The 18,778-nt window shown below is 44.4% G+C and overlaps 1 protein-coding gene across 1 annotated transcript; it reads right to left on the bottom strand.

Annotated features, from left to right (window-relative positions):
- Nucleotides 1-1,393: 1,393 nt before the first annotated feature.
- PROKR1 (prokineticin receptor 1) lies at nucleotides 1,394-14,571 on the bottom strand (the record flags this gene model as incomplete). Its single annotated transcript, XM_084235348.1, has 2 exons — nucleotides 1,394-2,090; nucleotides 14,099-14,571. The coding sequence occupies 2 exons, from the start codon at nucleotides 14,569-14,571 to the stop codon at nucleotides 1,394-1,396; spliced, it is 1,170 nt and encodes a 389-aa protein (XP_084091474.1).
- Between the last annotated feature and the right edge of the window lie 4,207 nt (nucleotides 14,572-18,778).

Genomic DNA, 18,778 nt, shown 5'->3' on the forward strand with positions numbered 1-18,778 from the left:
ACGATCAATATTTCCATGATCACAAAGGTACTCTAAATGCTTTCTAAAATCCTGAGCTCATTTTCTGACTGCAGACCAATTCACCAGTTTCTTTTATACACTGACACCAAATTTGACTGCTTAATTATATCAACATGTTAGTAAGATCATAATGATGCATATAGCACTAGTAAGAGGGGTAAAAGAATTATTCACACAAATAATAACTAAAGGGGGAAATGGTGAGGTTTCTAGATACATTATCCTTGTCCAGTCATACTACACACAGTTAACACTTCATGCTTTTGATTATTTGTGTGTTTGAAAGAGTTTTCCCATAGATTATATCATTAGTTCTTCATGACCACCTCTTTCGCAGCTATCAGATATTATTTTTGGCCCCCTTGATAGGCTTTGTCTGGGGTCACACAGGTGACAGATCTTCTGGCTCCAAAATTCCAAATGCACAATTCAGAACACCAAACAAGGGAGGTGAATTAGAAAGTGGGATGAGCCCTCAATAAGCCTGTGATGTGAGTAAATCTCATTGTTGATCCCCAGCCTGCCATTTGTATATCCCTTTCTTTCCTGGGGGCCCAGGATTCTATAATTGACCTTCATCATTGCCACTAAATCACATGACCTCATTCACATTGAAGAGTAGAAATGCGGTGGGTTATCCTTCCCAAAAGTAGTTCCATTTTAAGAGAAGCAAGTATTAATCCCAAGTAATAATTACTATAATGGGATTCAGACAACAGCAGCAAAGACATCTTGCTCTCAAATCACATGGAGAGAATTTGGACAGAGCTTGACCATGCATTCTGGCGCGTCCATGTGCATGCATGTAAGGCAGTGAGAGCCAGGACTAGGGAGAAGAAGAGAAGGGTTGCAAAGAGAGTGAACCCAGAGCCTATTTTGTATTCTTGGCCCATCCCTTGAAATTTTAGGGGTAAAATTAAGCCTAAGAACAATCCTAGAGTTGGGCTACATTGATGTCTGATGAGTAGTTGCAAAGTTCCAGAGAGACCCTCACCCTTCAAACACATGTACAGCAGTCTTAGATGCCTACTTGGGTTCCCTTCTGGAAACTCCCTTATTTCAGACTGTTTATGACCCAACATTTTTCATACTTTAACCCCTATTTCTTTTTGCCAACTTTATGGTGTAAACATACACATTTTTCACCAGTGCCTACTCTTTGCACAAATTAGAAGTTCAGTGACTGTCAGCCACTGGTGATGGTGTCTAATTTTAGAAATTCTGGGCCCCTTCAACTATGGATTCCCATAGCTGTCCATTTACTCTGCCCTCTACAGCACACAAAGAGCTCTTGGTTGAGAGTGTGTATCTAAGCAAACTGGTCCCGGTCCCCAAGGTCCTGTCTGAGTTTGCATTTGACAACCACCATTGGTTATTTCAGTCGGATGCAGTCCACCTCTTCTGTGGCGGGCATGCCTGTGGTTTTGAGATCAAGATCAGCGCTAGACTTACTCCCGTTGTAAGAAGTCTTCCAGTGCAGCAGCATGATCTTCTTAAAGTACTTGATGGTGTTATTCTTGACGGTCACGAAGCACAGGGTATTAATCATGCTGTTGCTCATGGCGATGCATTCAACGATGTAGAAGGCAGTAAGGTAGTGCTTCTCCTTCACGAACACGGTGGGGAAGAAGTCGCGCACGATGGTGAAGCCGTAGAAAGGCGCCCAGCACAGCACGTAGGCGGTGAGGATGCACATAAGCACCAGGACAGTCTTCCGGCGGCAGCGCAGCCGCTTTCGAATCTGCTCGGTCTGAAAACCAGGGACCGCCTTGAACCAGAGCTCCCGGGAGATCCTGGCATAGCACAGGGTCATGGTGACCACGGGACCCACGAACTCGATGCCGAAGATGAAGAGGAAGTAGGACTTGTAGTAGATCTGCTGGTCCACCGGCCAGATCTGGCCACAGAAGATCTTCTCCTGGCTCTTGACAATGATGAGGACCGTTTCTGTTGTGAAATAGGCTGAAGGGATGGCGATGAGAATGGACACTAGCCAAACCAAGGCAATCAAGCCAGTGGCTGTTTGATACTTCATCCGGGGTCTAAGCGGGTGGACAATAGCCAGATATCTAGGATAAGAACACAAATGGGGTTAATTACTATGATAAGGAAGTGCTGCTAGATGATACCACTTTTTGCAACATTATGAGATGCAACCACATTACATGTGGGAGGAGAGTGCAATGGTATGTTGCGGGTTTCTGAGACAAGCAGACTTAAATGCAAACCCCATCTCCACTTTTTATTAGCTATGCAATCTCAAAGTAGTTTTGTTTCATCTTTCAATTTTATTTGCTGCACAAAGTTTCATTTATTTTTAAGGATAAAATGTGCAAATGTAAACAAATCCTAGCACAGTTTTAAACATGCTATATGCTTCATAAGTGGTAGCTATTATAATTGAACATAGTGATAATATCTCCCATCAGTTTCTAGCCTGGCACTATCCCTATATCCTCCCTGTCTTCGGGGTCATTCTTTTTATTACCCTGCAGTTTAAAGCCAAAATGGCCTCATCATTCAGAGTTGCTGGGAAAAACCTGCCTTTTCTGATGGAAGCAGGGGGCAAAGTTTTGCCTTTGTTCTTCATTGATAAAACACTGCTCAGTGTGCAAAGGTGGAGGAAAGGCATGTAATCACTTATTTCCTTAGTAGGAAAATGGAGGCTGATGAGACATGAGTGACTTTTTGAGGTCAGAAACCACACAGCATTTGATAGAAAACATTTAACACTATCTCACACGATTGATGTGAAAGCCAATTGAGAATATCCATGGACATAAGTTTTAACCACAGAGCACCAGAGAATAAAAGATGTGGCTTTTGCCACACTGAGATACCACCTTATACCAGTGAGAATGGCACATATCAAAAAAACAAGCAACAACAAATGTTGGCGAGGATGTGGTGAAAAGGGAACTCTCCTGCATTGCTGGTGGGAGTGCAAACTGGTCCAGCCACTATGGAAAGCTGTCTGGAGGTTCCTCAGTCTACTAAAAATGGAGCTGCCATATGACCCAGCAATTCTACTCCTAGGTATCTATCCAAAGGACAAAAAACATTGATACAAAGGAACACCTGTACCCCTATGTTTATTGCAGCACTATTTACAATAGATAAAACCTGGAAATAACTCAAATGCCCAAAAATAGATGACTGGATCAAGAAGATGTGGTATATATACACAATGGAATATTATTCAGCAATCAAAAAAGATAAAATCATGTCATTCACAGCAACATGGATGGAGCTAGAAGGAATTATGCTCAGTGAAATAAGCCAGAAGGAAAAAGAAAAATACCAGATGGTTTCACTTGTAACAGGAATATAGAGGAACCAAATAAGACATCAATGTAAAAAAAATAATAACAGTACAAAACACAACAAAGCGAAAACAGACAACTACAAATCAGAGACATACTGCAGGGGAGGAGGAGGGAGAGGGATCAGAGGGAGGGAGAACAGGAGACTGTGGTGATGGTACACGGGTGCCTTGGGGAAGGAAATTCTACGGGGATTCAACCTGAGGGGATGGGGGGAAGAAAATATTGTTTTAAAAAATAAAAATTTAAAAACAAAAAGATGTGGCTTTTTTTATTTCAAAAACACACACAAAAAAAAAAAAAAAAAAAACACTGCTGTTACCACAGTGGTCCAGGAACAAGAGAAAGCACTTTCCTGGGGGACATGAGTCATTGGTGTGGTATGAAAGCCTCCTTCCCAGAGAAAGTGTTCAGACTTGTGTGGAGAGCTCTGGTTTCCTGGAAGACTTTCAGTGTCTGGCAAGAGGTAGAAGTTGAAGAAGGAAAAAGATAGAAAATGAAGTGGAAGGGAAGAATGAATCAAAACTGGGAATAAATACATTCTCATGTGTCCATAGCTTATCCCAGGTAGTCCAGAGCAAATGTGACAAAAGCCTGAAGGAAAGCTAAAGCAAATTCTGTTTCCTTTGAAACCAATCTCTTCAAGGCCAGTTTTCTTGGGATTTTGATTTGAAGAGGAGGTTCATTCATGGTTGTTTTTGTTTCTGATCTTATTACAGCTGTTTCTGCCACTACCCTCCCCTCCACACACACACCCTCCCCACACAACACAGGCAGCCAACTCCATTGAGTGTCATTTGGAGAGTTCACAGGAGTGAGGCTCCTTTTCTCTACTACCTCCCAGATGTTAGATGAAGTTAGATGGGTTGGGCCCACCCTCTGGACACCCAGCTGGCTGTTTAACACACTCCACCACCATCAATTACCCCCGGCACTCTTGACCATCTCCTGAGTACTGAAGGGTGGAATGGAAAGGCCTGCAGTGTTGGCAGTGCTTGAGTCAATGCACATGCATTGAGCTTCAGGCAGACTAGAGCGCCCCTGCTGTAACAAAGGCAGTAAACTTACTCTGACAGAGTGAAACCTCAGAGTGTAGTGACTTTGCTCTTACTAAGCTCTCTCCCTCTCTGTCTGTCCCACTGTGTTCTGCTGATTCCTATGATATTTCTATATTAATATATGTTTATTGTATGAATTTTCACTATATAATCCTATTCATTCTTTTTCCAATAGCGACTTCCTAAGTCTTTATTGTGTTTTGAACTTAGAATGTTCTTTAAGTGAACAAAAAGGAGAGAATACTAACTTAAGGAGCCATGAATGAAATCCCAGCTTCGCCACAGACTTGCTATGTGAATTTGAGGCATTTTTCTTGGCCACGTGGGCTCAATTTCTTCATATGTAATCCGGAACTATCACCTGCCTCCCAGTCTCAGAGAGATACTGCGAGGTTCCAACAAGACACTCCAAAGAGGCACATAAACAATAATAGTATACTAATGTACAAGAAATTGCTGGTATCCAAAAAGGTATTTCCAGAACTATTCTGTGTACCAGCAATTTTTTTCCCAAAGTTACTAGCAAATCCTATATCTGCAAGTTTTTTACTATTTTCTGTTTTACTGGGTCTATTTTATTGGTTATATTTATCTTCACATCAAAACTCATCATGGTAATCTGTGACTACCTGTCAGATAGATATTTCAACCTGGCTTTCTCTGGAATTACCCAGCTCTATCCCTACAGTTAGCACCAGGAACTGTGCAAAAGGCCTTCCAAATACATTTACCAAGAGGCAAATTACAGAAAACTGTTTTAACAATTGTTATCAGCCTTGGCAGTACTAGGATCAGAACTCCAGAACACTAGTAATCAGACTACTTGATCATGATTACAAAGCCGCTTACAATTTATAGCATAATTTCAAATCCACTTTCTCATTAGACAACTCCAACTGTGCTGAATAGATAAAGCAAAGATGACAGTTTTACAGATGAGCAAACTAATATTGGGGAAGTTAAATAACCTGTCAAAGCCACACATCTAGAAATGAACAGAGCCACGATTCCGATACATCTCCTCTCTTTGCTCACAGGACAAGCAATATCACGTATGCTCCAGGCATCCTAGCAGTCCCTCTTTTCGTTTTGCTCCATCATTGTTTATTTCTACCTTTTATGTTCCAAGGAGTGAGGCAATTGGCAGCTCCATCTCTCTTCTTATGAGTTTGCCCTTGGCTTGCCCTGTGTGTCTACAACTGCAATGGCTCATGTCCAGATCCAATTAGAGAACAATGAATAAAAGCTACTGACAAAGAAATGCCTAGGCAGTGATTTCATGATGATAGTGGGCTGGAGGAAAGCAACAAGCATCTGGGGTCCTTCTCTGTCCCCAGGACCCCATCTCAGATCTAATCATGGAAATGACACAGTAGCCTCTTGGGTTGTCAAGGGATGGATTCAGAATGCACAGCTGGCTCTTTAGGGCTGTTGGTCAATAAGTTCACAAGGGAGCATTTGTGCTTCTTAATGCTCTACACTATTGTAACAGTGTAATCCCCTTAGAAAGGGGAGGTTACAGGTTCCCTGCCCCATCTAAGAAAAGGTGGAGCTGAGCAGCAAGGCAAAGCTAGAAAAGACTAGGGAAAGGACTTAGGGAAGGAAGGAAGAAGATCTGGAGAAGTGAGTGGAGCAGAGACATGTGAAGAAGAAGCCATGCGTGCTTCTTGGCCTTGTACCACAGACTTGGGGGACATGGAAAGAGACACTTGGAAGAGACATGGGTGAGAGACCTGTGGAGAAATTGATAATGACAACCCTTATCTTCACTTGTGTTTTGATTTTGCTCTTTTCCTTCCAACTTCTTGGCCCCTTCTGCCCCTTTCCTGTGGTTCCCAGCAGAACCTGAGATGTGTGGCAAGCTTTTGGGCCTCAGTGGCCCCTGCTTTGGGCCAACCCTATTTGGCTGAGATTTACCCACGAGGGTATGGGTAACTTTTTTAAAAAAAGATTTATTTATACATATAAGAATTGGGGTACAAGCCAGAGATGCTGGGGGGTGAGAGGATTAACCAGAGACAGAGTGGGAAACAGAACAGGCAGATTGACTGAAATACACTGCTGAGGGGAGCAGAGGGCTAGTCAGGAGAGGTCTGCTGCGCCATGTGTGTAGCTCCCTGGCCGGGGATCGAACTTTTGCTGCAGTGGCTGTGGACGACTTCATAGGTTGCATCTTAACCCCTTGTACCACCAGGGAGGCCCTGGAATAGGTAACTTTAGTGCTTCATTTGGAAACTATTTTAACTATATTTTTTCTCTTCTCTCTATTGCACACTACTTGTATTGAAGTTCTTTCCCTTTGGAGATATTATGCACTAAGAGAATGTTTTGTCTTTCTGAGGCAGGTGGCAGAACCTATTTATACAGGCTTGGGGGGCCCAGGGTACCCCATATATTCTGAGGAAAGAAGGATGGGTCCTCTAGCACCCTACAGGCTCAGGGATCTGAGTGATAAGTGTCCTAAAGACCAGTGCAGGTGTCTCCCCAGAAATCCAAACCTGGTGGACACAGTTGCCCAACCATCTTTTCCAGTCCCCTACTGCCATCAGATCTGACTCCCTGTGCCTACAGTTTGAGGTTTTCTGGAATATGACTCTACCCTTTCTGATCCCCATTCTCCTTATGCTTCTTGCCCCTGCCCCACATAACTCCCCAGGGGACTTCATATCTCAGGCATTCCCATCTCTCAGATTTGTGAATAATGTTCTACCCTCTTGGAAATCCTTTCCTTTTCTCTGCTGATCATCATTTGTTGAAGTTCAGTTAAAATTCCACCTCCTCCATGAAGACTCTTTCAACTGCTCAGGAACATGATGATCCCATCACTCTCTAACCATCATTTAAAATGTATTCTTCATGCTGGGAAAACTGCACCATCATGTGTAAAAGAAAGAAACTAGACTGCTACCTCACACCATGCACAAAAAATGAACTCAAAATAGATAAAAGAATTGAACATAATGCCTGACACCATAAAATATATAGAAGAAAATATAGTAAAACACTACATTGCATGCATCTCAGTAACATCTTTAAAGACTCATCCCCCAAAGCAAAGAAAGTGAAGGAAAAGATAATCAGCTGGGATTACATTGAATTAAACAGCTTCTGTGCAGCAAAAGAAACATTAACCAAAACAAAGAGACACCCTACTGATTGGGAGAAAATTGTTGTCCTCCATACAACTGATAAGGGACTGATCACAAAGATACACAAAAAAGTACACAACTCAACAAAAGCAAAGTAAATAATCCAATCCAAAAAACGGGCAGAAGAGCTAAAAAGACACTTTTCCAAAGACAAAATGCAAATAGCCAACAGGTATATGAAAAATGTTCAACATCACTTATAATCAGGGAAATGTAAATCAAAATCACAATGAGACACCATCTTACACCAGTGAGAATGATATCTATTAAAAAAACTAGCAATAACAAATGCTGGTGAGGATGTGGAGAAAAAGTAACTCTCCTACACTGCTGGTGGGAATGCAAACTGTTCCAACCACTGTGGAAAGCTGTGTGGAAGTTCCTCAAACTACTAAAAATGGAGCTAAGGGCCTCCCTGGTGGCACAAGGGGTTGGAACACAACCTATGAGGCATCATGAGTTGGATCCCCGGCCAGGGAGCTACCCACATGGCACAGCAGACTGCTCCTGACTCTCCCACTGTTCCCCTTTGCAGTGTACTTCAGTCAAGCTGCCTATTCTGTTCCATGGTGAATCTATCTCTGGTGAATTCTATCTCTGGTGAACCCTCTCACCCCCCACACCTCTGGTTTGTACCCCAGTTCTTATATGCATAAATAAATAAATCTTAAAAAAAAAAATGGAGCTACCATATGACCCAGAAATTCCACTCCTAAAAATCTACCCAAAGGACACAAAAACATTAAATCAAAAGGATACAGGTAAGCTATGGAAACAACCGAAATTCTCAAAAACAGATAACTGGATCAAGAAGATGTGGTATATATACACAATGGAATAGTATTCAGCAATCAAAAAAGATAAATTCATGCCATTTTCAGCAACATGGATGGAGCTAGAAGGGATTATGCTCAGTGAAATAAGTCAGAAGGAAAAAGAAAAATATCAGATGGTTTCACTTATAAGAGGTATATAGGGGTACCAAATAAGGGATGGGGGGAATAATAACAATAAATAAAAAAAGTTAATAGGCAACTATAAGTCAGGGGAGAGGGAGAGAGAGGGATCAAAACAGTGAAGGAAAGAGCACAGGGTACTATGGCGATGGTGCACAGGTGAACTGGTGGTGGGAATTCTATGGGGACTACACTTGAGAAGAGAAAGCAAACATTGTACAAAAATGAACAATGGGGCCTCCCTGGTGGTGCAGGCAGTTGAGCACAGCGCTGTGAATCCGTTCGCAACCTCTGCAGTGAGGGTTTGATCCAGGCCGGCCGGGGAGATACCCACATGGCACAGCAGACCTCTCTTGTCTCGCCCGCTGCTCCCCTCAGCAGTGTATTTCAGTCAGTCTGCCTGTTCTGTTCCCCGCTTTGTCTCTGGTGAATCCTCTCACCCTCCCACATATCTGGCCTATGCCCCATTTCTTGTATAAATAAATAAATCTTTTTAAAAAAGTGAAAAATTATGTAAAGTAATATAAATTAATAAATTGTATAAAATTAAAAATAAATAAAATGTGTCCTTTACTTAATCTCTGTTGCATAAGTGTTAGGTCTCGCTCTACCCCTCCACTCCCCCAAGTCTAGATGGTAAGCTCCCAAATAGCAGACCATGTCCTACTGTTAGGGGGAAAGGATGTCCTGAGCTAATCCCATACAGGCTTTGTGGACCCCACCCCGACTCCAGACTAAAGCCATTAAGACATTGGAAAAGACAAATCCCATCACCACCAAAGGGAGGGTGGCTGGGACCTGAAGGTGGAGTTGGGCAGCCAGGTTGGATATAAAAACCAAACACGTGGGCCTTGGGGGGGCTCACTGTCACTCACCTCCTGGCTTCACGGCTCCTGGCTTGCAGCCAGCTCTCAGAGCGCCATTTGGGATTCCTGATGGGCGGATCGGGTAGGACTCATTTAAAACTTTGTCTCCCACTTTTCTCCCTGAGCTGTACATTTCCTCATTTCCTCTTCCCTTGTAAATAAACCTTTTATTAACCTTGCGTGTGTGCCTGCAGTAGAGCATTGATAAGTCCTTTTAAGCGCGCGGGTGAGGACCCACCGTCAGGCACCCCGTTTTGTATCGGGGTTGCTCTACAACACTACTTCTTTCATATAACCTTCTGCTGTCTGTGAATTCTGGGCAATTAGAATTTTAGTAATATGTTACCTTCAGTAAGTGCTTTGCAGTAAATAAATAGAAATATAATGAGCCATGGTGACAGTTTTTTTAAAGATTACAACCCTTCTTCAGAAAACAGGACATAAATATGTTCACCCAGCACAAAACTGAGAGGCTGTCTGGGGCTCAGCAACTAAAGATTGGAAGAGTAGGGAATGAGTTGAAGCCACAGTTGCAGACAATGGAGTTATTAGAGGCCTTTTGAGCAAGAGAAGGGAGCCCGGTACAAGACAGAACTTTAATCTGGCTGTTGTCTGGCTTCCTTCCCTCAGGCCACACAGGCCTCCTCTCCTCCTAGCACCCCTTGGGTTAGTTCCTAGTTAGGAGACTTTGTACTTATTCCTTTTGTCTGGAATGCTTTTTCCCAAACTCTTCACAAGGCTGCATTATTTTCTTCCTTCATTCAAAGGTCAATTCAAATGTCTTGTCAGAAACACCATTCCTGACTACACACCCATCCCCAGTAATTCTTACTATTTGAATGTGTGTTTATTTTTGTTCACAGCATTTCTTGTGCTCTGAAATTACCTTCATTTGTTTGTTTGTTTCCTTCCTTGACTGCTATCTCTCCCAGGTATAAGCTCCCTGAGGGCAAGGAACTCTTTTTTCCCAATGATCATTCATCATTGTATCCCCACTTCTTGGAATGGTATGCCCAGGTCAGTTGCTCTATATAAATACATTGTTTGAATGAATGCATGAAATTTTAGGATGGATGTGAAGAGTTCGCAGAAGGGCAGTGACAAGAAATACTAAGGCAGGAAGATCAAGAGGAAACAATGATAGTTCAGCCCTAAGTGTAGGTGGGAGATGGGTGGAGGTGGATTAGTATTGGTGTTGGGGGAAAGGATTTCCTGAACAAACTCCACAAACAGGTTTTATGGCCCCATCTCCACCCCAGATAAAAGAGATCCAAGACACCAAGGACTACAAATCTTATAATGTCATCACCACCGAAGGGAGGCTTGCTGGGAACTGAGGGTGGAGTTAAGCAGCAAAACTTGGTATATTACCAGACATGTAGGCCTTGGGGGGCCTTGGCTTTTTGCCAGTTTTCAGCATGCTATTGGGGCCCAGCTGGGAGGATCTGGTAGGACACATTCACCAATTTATCTCTCTCTCTTTCTCCCTGAATTATTCCTTTCTTCATTTCTCCTTTTTGTAGATAAACCCTTTATTAGTCTTTTTGTGTGTGCCTGCAGTTGAGTCCTATTTTAAGTCCCTTTTAAACGCACGGGTGAGAACCTACAGTCAGGTCAACCCATTTTCACATTGGGATTGCCCTGTAACATTGGGAGGATGGAAATCAAAAGAATGTTACAGAGAAGTAGCTGCCTGGAAAAAGGAGACTTGTGCATTTAAATGCCTGGGAGAACCCTGGGACCAGTAATAGAAACAAGATGTCCAAGCAGGTAGAAGTTAGTTTTGTTCTGTTCTATCTTGATAGCTGTATTTCTTAAAAGTTTGTATTTTTTTAATCACATCATTAAAAAAAAATCATTTCAGTGAGAACAGGGAGGTTTAGTCAATAGGAAATATTCATCAATTCAGCTGGGTTTTTTTGTTTGTTTGTTTTAACCCTTTATGGGATGATCTGAAAATTATAATATCCATTGTTTATTTAGGGCTTGCTCCATCTGAAGTATTGTTCTAAAAAATACAGATGTTATTTCATTTAATTCTCAAAGCAATCTGCTACATTAGGGTTTCTTATTATTTCCGTTTTATACAGAAGAAAACTAAGGCACAGGGAGGACAAATAACTAACATACATTCCCACAGCTAGTATGTGGTGCAGAGTTTAAACCCAAGCAGAATAACTGCTAATGCCATGCCTACAAAAATTACATTAATCAAAAATAATGGTGTTTTTGTTACAGGTCAGGGAGAGGGGCAGCCCAAAACCCCGCAAACCTGCCTGTTCTAAATGGGTTCTGCCATCCGCCGCATAAACACAAAACATATGAGACTTTAATGGGAAGGAACTTTAATACAACTAGGAAACAATACAGGAAAGGCAAAGAGTCTAGTTTCTAAATGAAGCACCCAAAGTTACCCGTCCCCTCGTGGGAAAAACTCCATCCATATGGGATCGGCCCAGAACAAGGCCCCAAAGCCTGCCACAAGTCTAAAGCATCTTCCAGTGGGGACCCACAGAAAAGGGTCAGAAACAACCAGACAAGCCCGGAAGGAAAAGAGCAAAATCAACATCGAGATAAAAGCTACCATTGTCACCTCCCCATGGGTCTCACCCCAGTCCACAACCAAAAGACAAGCACAGTTTCTTCACATGTCTCTAGGCTCCATGCGCCTCCTCCAGGTCTCCTGGCTCCATCCTGCTTCCTTCCTCAGTCTCTTCTGCAGCTTCTCCTCTCCCTGCTCAGCTCCACCCTCTTGGGTGGGGCAGGGAACCTGGAACCTCCCCCTTTCCTGGGGACCACCCTGTTACATTTTTATAACTGGTAGTGTATTTGTTACAGCAACATGAAACTTAACTGCCCAAAACCAATCAGATCAAACCTGAAAATCACTGATCAAATCATGAATGCATAATGTCAGAAAAGAATCAGTAAGATCCTAGACCAAAATTGAAAGTATATGATAAAAGCACATAGATGAACCAACATGTGAAGCAAAGGTCACAAAGATCAAGAAAGACACTTAGTGCAATTGAGCAGCTGTTGGTCAACCAAGGCTATTGGCTAGTAAGAGGGCTCTTCTCCTATGGGTAGGTCCAGTCACAAGCCCTCTCTAAACAAAATCCATCTCTTAATTCAAAGATGCCCCTAATTAATCTTTCCTATTTTATCTAAATGGCATTAGAGGAACTCACACTACAAAGGGAGATACTTTGTGTTTCAAACATGCTGAATTTGGTATGAAAGTAGGATATGAACTTGAAGTTCAATAGATCAAGGTGGGTAGATTGACATAGATATGTTTTACCTCTTACATGTCTGGCTGGAGTGACACTTCAGAAATGATGACCCCAAATGCTCTGTCTTATTCATGTGCTAAGAGAGATGGCAGCAGCTTCTACTTTCAGAAGAAGTTAGAGAGAAGCCATGGAGAGAGTTCCTTGACAGTTCTTCAGGGAACTGAGGGACAGATGGTCTGCTTAACACTCACCCTCCTGCTCCTTTGGTAGTTTTACCCAGGGCCTATTCCTGTGTGCACAAAATACCGGGGACCCTATGACTCACATGGAGGTCCTTGACCAGGGAGATGTAACCCTCTGCAGGGATGACCTCTAAGTACCTTCTACAGGTGACAGACCAAGAACCGATGAAGTAGCTGAGTCCATGGCATCCTCCCACGGAGAAAGGAGGCCCAGGCTTTTCCTCCCAGTGGTTTTCACTCCAGGTTCCTTATTAAACTCCTTTCCTTAGAAGTGGCCCTTTCTCAGATCATCATCTGCTGGTTGCCCTGCCTGTGGCTCCATTTGCTATAACTTCTCCCTGGAACACTGTCCTGGGGCTTCCTGACTGTAAGGTCAGGTTGAACCAACCAGAGCCCTGAGGCTATAAAACCACAAGATCTTCTGTGCTCCATGCTCTCTGGGTAAAGAGAGACAGCTTGTTCAGATCCAAGAACACAGAGGCCTGAATTGACCCTCAAAGTAACTAACTGTCTCTAGGTTGTAAGAAGGTGCTTATAATGAGAGTCCAAATTTGGGCAGAAGAGCTTGCAAAGACTGTCCCCCAGGGAACAAAGACTACCCCACCCATTAGCATAAGTGATTATACTAAATGAAAAGACTAAATGTAACATAGGAAAGATTTGTATAAACTATTATTGGTTTGATTTACCATCACTAGAAACTGGTATTTTGTACTGTGACAACAATATATGAAAAGAATCACAATGATTAATGTAACAACAAAATAGAGTGAGTATATATTCCATTCTTTCTTTTTTCAAAACTAATCCCTCAATCTTATTTTAAAACCAGCTGGTGCTGGAGGGATCCTGTTTTAGTAAAAGCTGTCTTAATTAGATAGAAATCTCCCTCAAGATGTCTAAATTGTTTCAAGAGGTAACTGTAACTTAAACTTGTCCTCCTTCATGCCTCCTATTACCCATCTACCTCTATCTAGACATTGAATATATACAATATTTAGGAGCATGACCATAGCAAAAGGATCAAAAGCCTTCTCTCTGCCCAGTTGATGAGGGCTCTGCTACCTCCTGCCAAATCGCAGCTGGGAAATTAGAATTCTTCTCATCATTCGGTCAGTGGGCAAACTTGAACCCCCTTACATCCACATCTATGAGCAACACAGATAACACTCATCAATCCACAATCCTGGTAAAGAAGGTTCCATTGTTTTCCCTTCCACTGTTGTCCCCACTGCTCCCTCACTCACCTGTCGATGGCAATGGCCAACAAGGCATTGGTGGAGACATAGAGAGAGACAGTGCGCAGGTAGTTGATGGAGGCACACAGCACGTGGCCATGCTCCCAGGAGAGCTGGCGCACCACATAGTAATCCATCTCAAAGGGGCAGCAGACAATGGCCACTAGGAAGTCAGAGATGGCCAGGTTGGCAATGAGCAGGTTGGTGAGGTTGCGTAACTTCTTGTAGCGGGCCAGGGCAGCAATGAAGATGAAGTTGCCAATGCCACAGACTAGCATGATGCCCACCAGGGCCACACCAATGACAATCTTGGCAGCAAAGAAAGTCCTAGAGTTGGTCACATCTTCATCTTCACCCAAGGGCATATCATAGTCACCATAGCTAAGGTTGAATGGGAAGGAAGATGCCTGGGTGTGGAACAGAGAAAGGAGGTCGGTGGTGTTAGTAGCATTCTCATCCATGAGCTCCATAGTGATCTCCATCTCACCAAGTGGTGTATGAGTAATGCTGCTGGGAATTCTTCCAGGATGACGTCAAGGATTGTGATGTCTCCCCTCTGCTGATCTCCCTTAATGAGTCAGGGCCTCTACCTTAATGCCAGCATCCTCAAGGTACATTATCCAAGCTCCTCCTAAGCCTTTGAAAAACATACAAACAGTTGGCTACATATGTGACTGAATGTGGCCAGATTCAAAACTATCCTGTAACCTAAGCAGACCCATTAGCCACCTGCTCAGAATGAACAGAGAGCAATGGAGAGTAAACAAATGAATAAAAACTGCATACTTGTTCATTCAGGGAAGGGTGGATTGCTACAGAGACCACTAGACACTGGCTCAGTTTATTTCTGTTCCATCTAAGACTAAGAAGTTGCACTTTTCCTCTGGGGCCAAAGTTAGGAGTGTGGGGTGGGGGCTGAAGAAAATGGAGGTGATCTGATCAAAACTCCATTCACTATTCCGACAGCCTAAACTTTGTTGTTCCATTCTGCGGCTTAAAAGAAATTATTCTGAATCCCATCAAAAAAGAGGAAGACTTGGAAACAACCCTGCCTGCCCTCCATAAGCTGTTCTTCCTTCTGGCTAAACACTGTTCTAAAATCACAGCACCCATCTAGCAGCCACCTTCCCCTCTGCTCACTGGGTTTCCTGTTCTCATATCAAAGTTGGCCATGACCCTGAGTGACTTAGAAATGGGACTCGGCAGCAAGATACTTCCTTGGCTAGTTGTGTCCAGAGGCAAATAGCTTAAACACTCAGAGTTTCAACATCTACAGGCAGGAGATCAATAATGTGTGTAAAGCAAGATGCTCCCTGGAGAGCGAGAGTGTTACACCAGAGAACTGCAAGGAATTGTTATTTCCTTTGGTCTCCTCAGTGGCTGCAGTGAAAGGGAGAGAAATAGAGACCCAGATTCCTCCACCACACCACTTAATGGTGCCGGGGCAAGGAAAGAAGGTAACTGGCCAAGAACCAAGATGAAGGCAGAGACCCTCTGTTCCCTGCCTATGCCAGTCCCACCTGTCCCAGAGTACAGAAATATCAGACCAGGTTGCTGGAATGTAAGAGGAGAGTTGGGACCTGAGGAGAACTATAAATGCCAGGAAAACTGGGGAGGGAATGGAAGTAGGAAGGTAATTTGAAGCTCCTGGGAAAGGAAGCCACCCCTAAGCCCCCAGGAAAGCCTGCTGCCCCCTTCCTCAAAGATGAGACATCTGTCTTGGGGGAGTAAGTTTGAAAGAGTTCCTGCACTGAGCATGATCCCTTCCAGTTCCATCCATGTACACGGGTGAACGGGTGGTGGGAATTTCACTGGGACTATAACTGAGATGAAAATGCATACATTGTACAAAAATGAAGAATGATATAAAAATATATAAAATTTAAAAACTCAGCAGGCTTAGCACTCTGACTCTCTGTCTCTCTCTGTCTCCCTGTCTCTGTCTCTCTCTGTCTCTGTCTCTCTGTCTGTCTCTCTCTCTTTGTCTCTGTCTCTGTCTCTCTCTGTCTCTCTCTCTCTCTCTCATTTTTTCCCCTGACTCTGTGCCATCATTACTCTCCCTCTCTGGGTGACACTGTCAGGTATGAGAGCAGAACCCAGAGCTGAAAGGTAAAATGACCAGGCTTGGCACCCAGGCAGGTATAGCTGCACCTGTGTGGGATATTGGCACTCTTCGGAGACCCCAAGCAGTTCAGAGGCCTGCCACTTCTGGGGAGTCTCGCCCCCCCCCCCCCCCCACGCACAAGCAAGCTACCTGGAAGGCTCGGTCAGGTTTTTAAAACAAAGAGAAATAAAAACTTAAAGGAAGGGAAGGAAGGGGTTGTAGGAGATTTAGGACTGGGGAGAAATTATTCAGCGATCTTGTCTCCTGTATTTTCCCTCTTCAAAGAGGAATCCCATTCCCACCAGGTGCCTTGGGGCTCTAGCCTTTAGGGTTTGCCCAGCTGGCCAGACCCAAGCCACCACTACAAGGCTCTCTTTGCACCCTCTGATGATGATCTCTCTTCTGCTCCCAACTTTGTCTTCCAAAAAGGAGGGGGCAGCCCGTCCCCTTAATAAATGAACATGCCTTAGAGTCTCCTGAAGTCCTCCTGCCTTCCCTAAAGCCCCCTCACCCAGTAGACAGCTGGTGGGAGCCTCACCCTCACCCCTACCACCCCCACCGCCCCACCCCGCCCCCGCCCCCGCCCCAGGGCGCGCTCAGGTACCTGCGGCGTCCCTTTGGCCAGACGACGAGATCTCAATGTCTTTATTCGAACCGGGTATACGAGGCGCTTCTCCCAGAGGCCGCCAGGGAGAGGACAGGTCTGCTCTTCCTTCCTCTTTTTCTCGGGGCTCTTTCCCGGCTCGAGCAGGAGTTAGGGTCGCACCGCCGCCGCACACGGGCAGAACCGCGGCCAGGCGGCGAGGCCACCCCCCGGCTGGGGCCCGTCCCGCGCTCGCAATCCCCGTCCCGGTGGCCGCAGGGCGCCCACGGCACAAGAGGCTGGGTCGGGGAGGCGTGTTCTGCGGGTCTGCCCGGCTCCCAGACGCACCGGTGCCACTTCCCGAAGCGAGGGTGCGTCCGGGAGGCCTGGGCAAGCGCGCGGCTGGGGACCCCGGAGTCGCCCCAGGCCGGAGTGTCAGAGATGCGAAGGCGGCAGCTCGCTCGTAGAGGGGAGAAGGGCCAGGCAGGGGGTGCGCGCACCCCAGGCTCAGACTCGGGAACGACCGCCGAGGGCGGGAACCAGAGCGCTGGCGCTCGGAGCTGGACTCATTGCGGACTGGGCTCTAGAGGTACCTGTTCCAGCACCCCTGTGCCTGCCGCAGGGCGCTGGGCTTGGCCGCCGCCTCACCTGACCAGCCCCTGCACCAGCGCCGGAGTGGGCGGACACGGCCGCCGAGCTGGTAAGATTTCAAAGAGCCGGCAGAAGCCTCGCCTCCGGCTCGAAAGCCCGCCCTTGCCGCCCTCGCTGGGACCCACTCAAACCTGGTTCCCTCCTGCAGGTCCAACGGGACGCCGGATCGGCTTCACTACAGAGGCTTGTCCCTCTGTAAAAGAGACTCAGAGTATTGCTTTCCAGAAGGCGGTGAAGTAGAAAAGGGACAGCAGTGCCCTAGAGAAAAGAGGCTACTCCCCCCCATATCTGTTCCAGAAGGGGCTAGGATGACCAGCGCTAACTGACAGAACACTCATGATCGCCTTCAAAACTCCACATAGATTTCACCAAAACATAAATATAAAATTATCTTGTGATCCAGAGATTCCACTTCAATGAAATTTGAAAGCAGGGACTTGGATACTTCTACACCAATGCAATGTTCCTAGCGGCATCGTTGACAATAGCCAAAAGGTGGGAAAACCCTCAAATGTTCACTTGGATCTTTCAAATGTGGCATATGCATACAATCGAATATTTTTCATCTTTAGAAGGAATGAAGTATAACAGTTGTTGGTAGGACGTGGAGAAATTAGAACCTTGTGGACTGTTGTTGGGAATGTAAAATGATACAAGCATTGTGGGAAACAGGATGATAATTCCTCAAAAAATTAAAAAAATAGACTTACCCCCCAAAATCCAGCAATTTCACTTGTGGATATATACCCAAAATAACTGAAAGCAGTGAGTCCAAGAGATATTTCTTAACACTCATGTTCAGAGCAGTACTATTCACAATAGCCAAAAAGTGAAAGCAATCCATGTGTTCATTGGCAGATAAATGGATAAACAAAATGTGCTAAACACATAATATGAAATATTATCCATCCTTAAAAAGGAAGGAAATTCTGACATATGCTGTAATATGTATGAACTTTGGAGACAGGAAAATACACCAATGACCAAAAGACAGATATTATATAATCCCACCTCTATGAGTAGGCAAAATCATAGAAAGGAAAAAGTAGACCCCAGGCTGTCAGGGCTGGAGGGTTAAGGAAAGGGTGCTGTTGGTGAATGAATACAGAGTTTCAGTTTTGCAAGATAAAAAGAGTTCTCGGGATAGTTGGTGAAAGTTGCACAGCAATGAGAACATACTTAACTCAGCGGAACTTACACTCAAAAATGATTAAGATTGTAAATATTATGTATATTTTACAACAAAAAAAATGAGAGAAAAAAAGGAATGGAGTATTGATACATGCTATAATTTGGGAGAACCTTGAAAGCATGTAAAGTGAAATGAGTTTGGCATAAAAATACAAATATT

This window comes from Talpa europaea, assembly GCF_964194135.1.
Source record: "Talpa europaea genome assembly, chromosome: 6".
In the NCBI taxonomy this organism is placed as follows: Eukaryota; Metazoa; Chordata; class Mammalia; order Eulipotyphla; family Talpidae; genus Talpa; species Talpa europaea.